This window comes from Lupinus angustifolius, chromosome LG14, assembly GCF_001865875.1.
Source record: "Lupinus angustifolius cultivar Tanjil chromosome LG14, LupAngTanjil_v1.0, whole genome shotgun sequence".
NCBI classification, from domain to species: domain Eukaryota; kingdom Viridiplantae; phylum Streptophyta; class Magnoliopsida; order Fabales; family Fabaceae; genus Lupinus; species Lupinus angustifolius.
Genome location: NC_032022.1, coordinates 11,012,672 through 11,023,660, shown reverse-complemented (window position 1 = coordinate 11,023,660; position 10,989 = coordinate 11,012,672). Strand labels below are relative to the sequence as shown.

The window sequence follows — 10,989 nt, the reverse complement described above, 5'->3', positions numbered from 1 at the left end:
AGGGTTCTATTTCTTTGAAGACACTTGTTGGAAATTTCTATCTCAAAATGTATATCACTTCACGTGTCATTATTTTTTATTGGTTAGAAAAATATTTAAGTACTAAATTTTTAATTTAAATATATTTTTTCAATCAATGATAATGAATAACATATGTAGTGACACACCAGATGTACTCCTCTTGTCAGGAGGGAACAAGAATTTCATAACCTCAAAAGGAGGAATGAGAAAATATCTAACACTATATTATGGAGTTAGGAATGAAAGGGAAAAAGAAATATAAGGAGCAGAGAGGGAAGGAAGGGAAGGAGACTCAAAACAAATCAAATTAAACATTTTATGTAGATAAGAGAAAACTAAAGTAACAATAATATAAGAGTAATATTTTACTTTTCTTTTAAAAATCAAATTAATAATGAGAAATTGAAAAAAAAAACTAATTATAAAATTTTACTAAAAATATTTAAATATTTTAATATATTTATCTTTACACAAACTCTAAATTGGAGAAATATGAAAATAGACGTATAATAGTTTTAAAAGACTCTAGAAAAGTATCAAACATTTCTTTCACTTTCCCTCAACTCAGAAGGGATAATATATCCAAAATCATGTCCTTCATTTATTTCTAATTAGAAACAAAACTCTCGGCCAAAAAGTACACCTCCACCCCCAAAATGTATAATCCTTATGAAATTTGGAATCTCAGTCAAAACCACATGCCGAAATAGTTATGACTTATGGGCACCCCGCACACAAAGCAAGCAATCCTGCTATAATATAATCAAGAAACTAGGTAGAAAGCAATATCAATTTATTACAAAAGGAATGAGTAATTACACATACGTAATGTTGTATTGATCTATTTATATAAATTAAATCTTGAATAAAAAATAAATACTCAAATTAGTATCAATTTAAAGCTAAATTTATCGCTAGTACTCATAATACATTTGAATTTAATATTATATATATTATTTCGTATAAAAAATTACTGTGTCAATATATCATTAATTCATTATTAATACGTATTATTATATTTAAGAGAGTTGATAATAACTATAAATAGTGTCTTATATAATGGAACTCAGTTGGTGATGATCAATTATTTATTATGCAAATATTTATTTTAAATCATTAGTTTTAGGTTATACCTACATAGAGATCATCATTGTTTATGAGGGACTCGTGTTGAGCCACCATAATTGAACTTCCAAGCTAATTCTACTTAGGTAGATGAGTCTATTTTTTTATATGTGTTCATTTAGCTAGGTGTTATCATATGTGGTTATTGACAAGTACTACTTTCATCGATGGTGTAGAACTCATGATATTATTGCACTTTTCATTTTAAACTTATTTCTTAGTAATTTCTAAAGATTTTTTTTTTATAGATGATAATTAATTATTATTAACTTTTAAATATAAATAATGTGTATGAAGATTGTGTGAAAAACTATGTCCTAAAAATACATAGAAATTAAAATACTGTACAAAAATTAATGAAAGAATAAGATGGCACTATGTAACAATTAATTAATTAAATAACTAAATAAAACACTTAGAGCATCTTCGTTGGGGGAATATCATTAATATTCTTATTTGGGTCTCACATATTATTTTATAATTTATTTTATATCCTCATAAATTAAGAATAACATGTATTTTTTCTTCACAATAACAACTATTATTTAAATTCACTTTTATATTTTATAATAAAAAGTGATTTCTCTCATTTCCTTTTTACTTTTGGGACCTACATCTTTTTATAACAATAAGCATACAAATGATATTGCATAAAAAATATTCTAAAGAAATTATATTAACAAATGAGTGGAAAATATTAGTATTTCAATAAGAATGCATGCATGTATTGAGATGGGATGTTCGTAAATTGCATTCTTTATTCTCATCCTTAGTTTAAACAATTGTCAAAAAGTCAATATATCCTCTCAAAATTCTAAATTCACAAAAACCAAGATGGTCGAGTCACATTACTTTCTGGTATATGTACATAAATATACAAAAGCTAACCTTGCATTTGAATAACACTTCAAGTGCACAATTTGTAGCCTTAGATATCACTACCAGCACAGTTGCATAAGGTATAGCAACTAGAGAAAATATCACTTGATGGTTGAGCTTTTGCAAAACCAACTCTACAAATTTAGCTTTGAAAGCACAGAAGAAATTGTATGGATTATATCCTTGTCCAAAAGGACATGTCTTCAAAGACCTCATACCTCTGAGTCTTCAACTTCTGTTCTTACAATAAAACTTGGAAATGCTAAGGTTATATCCCTGCAAAATGAAGAGACATCAACAACAACAATCAAACATTTAACCCACTAGATGGAATCAACTATCTAGATTGAACGGTGTCATATGTTCTATCATAAAAAAGTTAGTCATAAAAATTTAGGCGTGTCATGAAAAGAATGTATATACTAACTTTAGATATGGTAGGGTCATGTTCTTTATCAAGGATGGGTGCTTTGACACAAACGCCTTCCACTCATCTTGATCAATCCTTCCATCACCTTTTGTATCAGCATCACTAAAAGTCTGTGGAAAAAGGGATACAACTTAAGGAACATTTTTATTTGAATGTTTCTTAAGTAACAAGGTAAAATTTTATGAACCTTGTCCACAATGGCTTCAATCATGTCGTCTGAAAGCATAAGATCCGACTCGTGCAAAAGTGCCAATACCATCTCCTTCAGCTATATAAACCATTACTCTAAGCAATGCAAGTAAAAAGGTAGATAGATCTAAATACATAATGAATGAATACATATAGCACAATATTAGTATAGCAAAAAAGAAGGATTTACTTGTGCAGATTTCATAAAGTAGAAAAATCTTCAGTTTATTGTAATGTGATAGAAGAAATGGAAGAAAACGGTACCTCTTCTTGTTCGATATACCCTGTTTGCCTCAGATCATACAATCTAAAAGCAACTGCAAAAAGCATTATCTCGAACTTAATAGACAATACAGATATAAATAACAAATGCATACATTTTTTGCATTTAGACAAGTTAATAGAGGATACTAAAGTAACATTAACATGAAATCTTTATGTAGGAGAGTTAATCTTACATGCAGTCTTGTCTTCTAAAGCTGCATTTGGGTGAAAAATACCAAGTGATCGAACAAATTCACCGAAGTCAATGACCCCGTTGCGCTTGAGATCAAATAAATCAAAAATCTATAAATTAAGCAAAATGTGAATGTGCATTAGAAGGATATCAGTGCAGGTGCTAGATATGTCAAAAGAAGTACTATGACTGTCAATGTATAATAAGCTGATAATTCAGGTAAAGAGAAAGTAAACATCCTCAACAAGTTCAGATATTATAACATAATATAACAAAAAATCTCCAAGAACTTGAACAAGATTAATGAATCTTAAACTTGTAGAACTTGAGTCAGATTTACAAACCCTGTCTGCAAATAAATTTCTCTTGTTTTTGTTCCGGAATAGCGCAAGCTGGAATTCTTCCTGGATGTAAAGACGACCGGAAGTAAATTATCTCATATAGACTACGTACGAAGATTAAGGACATCTCAACTAAACTAAAAATCATCATCTAAAAATGCTTAACTCACCCTGTGAATAAGACCATCTTCAATAATTGAGTTGCTCAACTTCTTATAGAGTTCATATAAGGCTTCCACTTCACTCACAGTAACTGTTAAAAAAAGAAAGGAATTTTTTGGTTTTAATAATTTTTCAAACTTAACATTTAGCTCATGAGAATAACTTTCAACAATGAATAAAGCATACACTATAACAGAAAGCAACAAGAGCATCCCTTGCAAAATGCAAAGACTGGTCTCTAGTGATTGCATATTAACAATGTACATAGAGAAGAATCAGGTCTGGATTCTTCATTAACCATGTTTTAAGCACAGAGTCCATTCATTTGTCAGAAAAATCAAATCAACTATCAGCAATTAGGTTTGACCGAAAAGACCGGGCTAGTGAATTTGAACTTGAACATTTAATTTTGTAGTTAATTCAGTATATTATCTTAAAGATTAGAAAACCTTACAATCACAATGAGCCATCACTACATTGAGTTCATGGATTGAAATTGGTGAACGAATGGGATAACATGATGGAACTAGGTGAAATAGAATTACAAGAAACGTGGTTAAAAAAGGACATTAATGCTAAGGCAGAGAAAATTTTAGGATCCGTTTGCGAGTTTAATTTTGGAGATGGATGAAGGGAAATGAAAGACTTCAGAGCCATGAAATAACTTGTGATATGACTCTGAAACATTTTTTTTTTCCTTTCATTATCTTCCAAAACCCAAGTCACAAACAATGTCTCGAACAACATAGCTGCAAGAATTTAACACCTGATGATGGATACTCACAAGGTGTCTCAGAAGCAAGAACATTGGGTTCCTCATAACCTGGGTTTTGGACTTTCTTTGAGGTTGAAAGATAGCAGCCCATTTCAAAGTTGTCTCCAAAATTTCGTACCAATCAACAACTGCTTCATTCCAGTGAAGCCACTGGAATAAACCTTGAACTTGAATATCTGCAACAAAAAGTGAAAATTTTCAATCACAATGATGCTGTTGATTATCTCAATTTACAATTATCCAATGTAAATAAACAATCAGTCACAGATGATAAATGGCATAAAGAACACTTGAATTTGAGATAGAAAATCTATAAAGATTATATCAATATCATTATTGACTAATATCATTTTCATAACTAATGAACTACAAGATGAGTCCATGAACTACAATAAAGGGAATAGATTAAGAAAAGTGTTACTCCACCAATTACTTAAAGAGAGGATGAAAAAGTTAAGGACTACCAAACTCTAAGGTCATTAGGCCATCACCTGTATATAATGTTGTGCAAATGGCTTATATTTTAATCATAAAATGTAGCTATGTCGTGTGATGATACACTGACTGTGTCATCTAGATGACAGTTGATTGGCCCACTGACATGTATAGGCTTCCGAGGAATTAGAATTACATAGAGGAACAAGGTTAGGTCATGTTGGCATTGTCGATACGGGTGTGGTATGGTACATGACCATACACACTGCCACGTAACACTTATTTAATACAACTATATATGGTCAGGTCATATATGGGCTCACAATCGTGGATCGATTGTTTACAAGTTATAGTATGAGTTTGGATAGATGTAAATGGTTGAATAAATGACTACATACGTGTTGCATAAACGAATTTATTGTGTAATCTTTTCTAGCATAGTGCCTTTTTAAGTTAAAAGACATTTGAATAATGTCATTAATGTTAATCCATTGGGACAAGAAGGATCACAATATTTTACATTTCAAATTTTACAAATATGTTAATACAGATCTAAAATAGAAAAAAACAAAATTCTTCCTCAATTACTAAAAAACCTAAAGGCAAAACCAAATTTGATGACCACACTCTGGAAGGTCATACATTTATTTCTTTTATTTTAAAATTTCTTTCCATGTTTCTTGAGATACTTAACTCATTTGCCTAAAAGTCAAAACACAACTTGATCTATATTTTACTGTATACTTCCACCTCCTAATTTAACTTAACTTGCCTACTTCAATTGACTGCTCAATTTCTTTACAAAATCACTATCCAAATGAAAAGGAGATAAAGATTACACAAATTAAACTTTATTTCATGAAGAAAGATTTGTTGTCTCAAATCATATCCTATATTATATCTAGCATCAATTAAAACATATTATATCAAAAGAAAATAAACTTTAATTAATTTTTTTATTTTAATTTTATTATCATTGATGTAATATAAGGTTTGAGACAATAAATCATTGTTCTCATTCATAACAACATCTGGACCCAGTAATGTTGTTGAAGTTGTACAGAAATATTTTAAAAATTATAGGGCCCCTTCAAATCAAAATAAAGTAGCATACGTTGCATGGTTTGGTCATAATAGACTCGGCTACCAACCAACCAATCAAATATATGATGCCCAATAAAGTATAGTACATTAAACGGTGTATTTTAATATTAACAACAAAATATGGTACACAACAACAGCTTTAATAACGCATGAAGAAAGAAAGGTTAGGTGAGGAGATCTGGCCTCCCCTGTTTGCTTCATAAATGACTAAATAGCTAAAATCGTTCTTGGCCGTTAGTATCAGACAAATGAAAATTTATTTTTTAGTTTCTGGGTACATCATTTTTTGTTTAACAAAAACCTTAGGTGACGAGATTTGGCCTCCCCTGCTTATTTTTTAGTTTCTGTAACGTTATGTATATAAAGTATGATTGATTTTAAAGAGGGAGGCGTTAAAATTTAAAATGGAGTTGTGAATGTAATTTATTCTATCTTTTATTTTAATCATTCAGTGATGAAAATATATTTTTTACAGTAGTGATTTTTTATGTAACCAAATGTACTACTCCATTGGGGATCACATGTTCATAATTTGATTATTTTCGTCTCACTTGATATCCATATTCAATTAATTTTTTTAATTTAATTAAAAATAAATATTATAATAACATAAATTAATATATCACATTCTATCAATAAAAGAACTACTCCTTCTATAGGATATGGTTATCTCTCTCCATAAGTTTTGCTTTCAAAAATCTAATATAATATTTTAAGATTTAATGAAACTTTAGACTAGATCAATGTTTTATTGGTTAACTTCTATTAGAGACACTAGCCTAAAATGAAAGATGACTATTATAGGGATTGAAATATCTATTTATTCTAAAAGTTATAACCTTTTTTTTTTAATTTTCTAGGGACATAATCATGTTGTCAACAATGGAGACAAGTTTCCTGAATTATACAGTTTTTTTATTTAAAAAACAAACAATAAGAATTAGTACATTGTAGAGCCCTTACTGTAATTTGAATTTGACAGTCACACGATTTGTAATATTTATACGTTGTTTACATGAAGATTTATATAGAACTAATATTTATCAATCACTAATTTGTATTACTTATATTTAAAAGTTAATAATAATTATACATGAATAATAGATGATATAATGACAATATAAAAATATCTTGCAGTGATAATTTAAACAAATTATTCTCTTATTTTAATTTTTCTCTCTGGCCCTATATTAATTACTTAGCTTAAAATATCCCATACACAAAAGGGACTAAAATAATTAGGTGTGAAGTAACTAAGCCTGACTTAGGTGATGTATATGAAACAAATACTTTTATTGGGAGCAGTATGGGAGCTTTCCTGTGCCAGGTGGGGGCAACTGCCCCTGATTTTTTTAATTTTTGTTAACATGTTTAATTTATTAAAAAATGATATATTTTTATACAAATCTCCTTATATCATAATAAATGTAACATGTAGAATATATTACAAAATATATTAATGATTGATTCATATATAACATTTAAGTAAGTGTTTAAATTAAAACTTACTTTATCAATTTTGTATCACACCACCCCAAATAATTTCATTACTTTATTCACCCACCCCATAGCCACAGAACATGCACGCTTGCAAAGACAGTAAAAAAATCAACCTTATACCATTGGGAGCCCATTTTTGTATGCATATTTGTTACCCAAATTTTTTTATAAGGTTCTCCTATAGCTCATGAATTTATACAATATGTAAGTTATTTTCACTTCTACTTTCTTTATGCTATATTTTTATTTTATAATCATTGTTAATACATTTTGAATTCTGTTATAGCATACATTGATTTAATCATTAATCATAATGAATATTTGATAACAACATTATTGTGATTTTTTTTAAAAGGAAACAACTAAATTTTTTATATATGATTCAATCGACAATGAGTTTAAGTCTTTAAAAGAACGAAAAATAACATTTTAAATGAAAATCTATAATAATTCTTTAACATCTTTAGTTATTAAAATGTTATTTAAAATTAACACATTATTTTGAAACTCTAAAATAATTATATATATTTTATTGTTACTCAATTAATTTTAATTATAAAATTGTAATTAAATATTGTCGCACCCTCTAAACTTTAGTTCAAGATCCGCTACTAGTCTGGAGAGACTATATAACTTAGATGAAAACAAGAGATTATATAACTTAGATGAAAAGTAATACAACATGTAGTGTGACTTTCAAATATACCATATAATATTTTAAATTATTTATGTAATTATTATTTCAATTAATAATTATAAATTAAATGATAAATAACTAATAAATAGTGTGTGTCTTTTTTTTTGTTATTTAAAAAATTTCATTTATTTATACAACTAGTTTTTTATTAACAAAAAAAAGTTTAGTTCAATAAACTAAATACATAATTATTTGACTATCTTTATGTATAAACCCTAAGCCTATAATTAGATGCTATAAATGCTAAGCCTTAATTAGACGCGAGACATTGGTCTAGCAATGTAAAGTCTTACTTTCTGATAAAACATTTATTAGGTGAAATAATCATTAATTTTAAGATGAATTAGTTCTTTATTTAGAGAGAAGGGAAAATACAATTGATAGTATTAAAAAAAGTAAGGCAAGATTTTTGCGGACCTCTCTGTTTCCACTCTTTTCACGCTTTTCTGAACCACTTTTTTCCTTTATAAAAAGTGGCGAACTTTTATTGAGAGAAATTATCTTACTTCGATGACAAAATCTTTTAGACATGGAAAAGGTTAAATTGATGCATATTGTTAGCAAGTTTTGTGCGAGCAACAAAAAAATAAAAAGATTTATGCCGGCAAGGAACACATATTTTTTGGTAAAGAGAGTATATAAGAATATTTCTTTTCCACATAGCATATAATAATATAACTTTTCATCAAAGATAGAAATAAAATCACAATAGCCTAGGTGGAAGGAAAATTACATTACTACTTTTTATTCGCAAGTAGACAGAGAAGAGAGCAATTCAGATTCTGCACTTTTTTAGAGACCCCAACTTTTATGTAAAAGGAAAAGTATATGCATATAGTGTTTTAATATTTTCTTTTCCTCGATTCAGGAAAGGAAGATAAAAAATATGTAACAAATAAAATAAATACCCAACTTTTATGTAAAATGAAAAGTATATGCACAAGGTGTTTTTTTAATGTTTTCTTTTCCTCCTTATTTAGGAAAGGAAGATAAAAATAGATAAGAAATAAAATAAATACATATGATACCAGATAAAGTATACGAATTTTAATATTAAAAACAGAAAAGTCAGCCGTTGATGTATATTCAAATATACTACTCATGGACAACTCAATATAAAGCGGAGCAATATTTTTTTGTCTTACCAAGATATTCTATTAGGAACAAATATCTTTTCTATTAATGGAGAGAGAAGTGTGTGTTTTTATACTTGTATTTAGTGGCAAAAGTGTAATTGTATTATAATCAAAAGGATAAATGTGTTATTATAATATGTATTTTCTTTTGTTTTTTAAAGTACTTGTCTCTCCATTAATGGAGATTATCCTAACTTATTCCTTATCATTTTGTATTTTGTATAAGGAACTAATCTTTTTCATTGTTCGTGGTTGCTCCTCCTAAAAGTGTCACTCCTAGGAATTAAAATTTTAACATTTTGATCATCCTATTATATAGTAGAACCTTGCACGAAACTAACATCTTGTTAATAAAAGATGAGAAATTATTAAATGGTAAAGAATCATGATTCTAATCAATTTTTTAATATTGGACATGTATTTTATTGATTTAAAATTTTTAAGCAGATTTATTCCAAGTTAGTAGTGGAGATATGATTGAACCATTAATCATATGATAATTTGTCCAAAATTACAGGAGTTGAGGAAAACTTAAAGGATCCTCAACTATTAAAGAAATTGTTGTTTTTTCAGAAAAGTCAAATGCATATTTCACCTAAATCATTTTGTTCTTGACAAAATGAAAGTGATCAAAACATACATATATCACATATATATTAATTTATACAAATTTCTTCCCCCATTCCTGAATTCCCTTCAGCAGTGAAGCAAACAGAACAATTCCTCTCAGGAAAATATCAACAAACAATAATTAAAACATGAGATTACTATGTTAAAAATGGGACAGGTGTTTGTATCCAAAGTGAACAATACTCACATGTTTATAGAATGCAAATCTCGATTCACTAAATAACAAGGATAAAATACATTTTTATGTGTTGGCTTTATAAACAAATTGGTTTCACTTTAGAGACCTCTCAAAAGAATGATTTGTAAACAAACAGAACATACACAACCCAAAGAAAAGATAAGAAGATAGATAGACTAACCTGATAATTAATGTCTTAGACTTTAGCCACCAAGCTTATGCTTACTAAATAGATTATCTAATAGTAGGGTGATAATCTTGTTGGTTTTCTGAGGTGCCAAAAATGGAGATATAGGCTTTATTTATAGACTATAGTGATGGAACTAGTTTCCAAATGTTTATGTCTTGTTGTGTTTCGGATCCTATTCTCAAATTCAAGATGCCAATTTATAATAAAAATTAAATGAACCTGTCTATTATCAAGGAAAGGGAGGTGAAATTTGAACTTTTCTTCCATCTGCTATAATCCAGCTAGCTCCACCACACATATCATTGTCACTTGTCACCAATAAACGGCCAAAAATCTATTATATAAATTGTATCCTAAATCATTTCTAGCAGAAAAAATAATAAATATTTAATTTTTTATTGACATTGACATATTTTTATCGATCTCTTATATAGTTTGGGACCTACTTTGAAATAACATATTCTTATCCCAAATTTATACACCCGACACACGAATTGTTAGTTTAATAGTGTAAGATTTCACTGAATACTTGAGATTGAGAGTTTGATCTTAGAAACAATATTTGTTGGGAGAAACAACTATAAACTCCAAAAGTAATTAATTCATTACCCACAAAGGTGAAAAAATACAAGTGAATGAATACGTTGGTAATAAAAAAAAAATTATATACCCAAATCAAAAGCCATTTAAGACATCTTCAATAGGTTGAAAATTAAAGAAAAAGTGATATTGATGAATGA

General features: G+C 28.2%; 1 protein-coding gene across 2 annotated transcripts; it reads right to left on the bottom strand.

The window, feature by feature from the left end:
• LOC109326138 (calcineurin B-like protein 4) lies at positions 1,929 to 10,412 on the bottom strand. 2 transcript variants are annotated; one of them, XM_019558807.1, is made up of 9 exons: positions 10,241 to 10,412; positions 4,389 to 4,555; positions 3,613 to 3,695; positions 3,446 to 3,505; positions 3,103 to 3,211; positions 2,909 to 2,961; positions 2,643 to 2,723; positions 2,453 to 2,565; positions 1,929 to 2,301 (listed from the first exon to the last, which is right to left on the bottom strand). In XM_019558807.1, the coding sequence occupies exons 2-9, from the start codon at positions 4,468 to 4,470 to the stop codon at positions 2,238 to 2,240; spliced, it is 645 nt and encodes a 214-aa protein (XP_019414352.1). In that variant the 5' UTR covers positions 4,471 to 4,555; positions 10,241 to 10,412; the 3' UTR covers positions 1,929 to 2,237. The 2 variants fall into 2 exon arrangements, with proteins under 2 accessions (XP_019414352.1, XP_019414353.1); XM_019558808.1 differs by having other exon boundaries at positions 4,389 to 4,559; positions 10,249 to 10,412.

Coding starts and splice junctions, on each gene's coding strand:
- LOC109326138 (XM_019558807.1), bottom strand. CDS start 4,470: ATGGGCTGCTATCTTTCAACCTCAAAGAAAGTCCAAAACCCAGGTTAT. Junction 2,962..3,102: donor TTTAGAAGACAAGACTGCAT/GTAAGATTAACT, acceptor TGCTTTTTGCAG/TTGCTTTTAGATTGTATGAT. Junction 2,566..2,642: donor TTGAAGCCATTGTGGACAAG/GTTCATAAAATT, acceptor CTTTTTCCACAG/ACTTTTAGTGATGCTGATAC.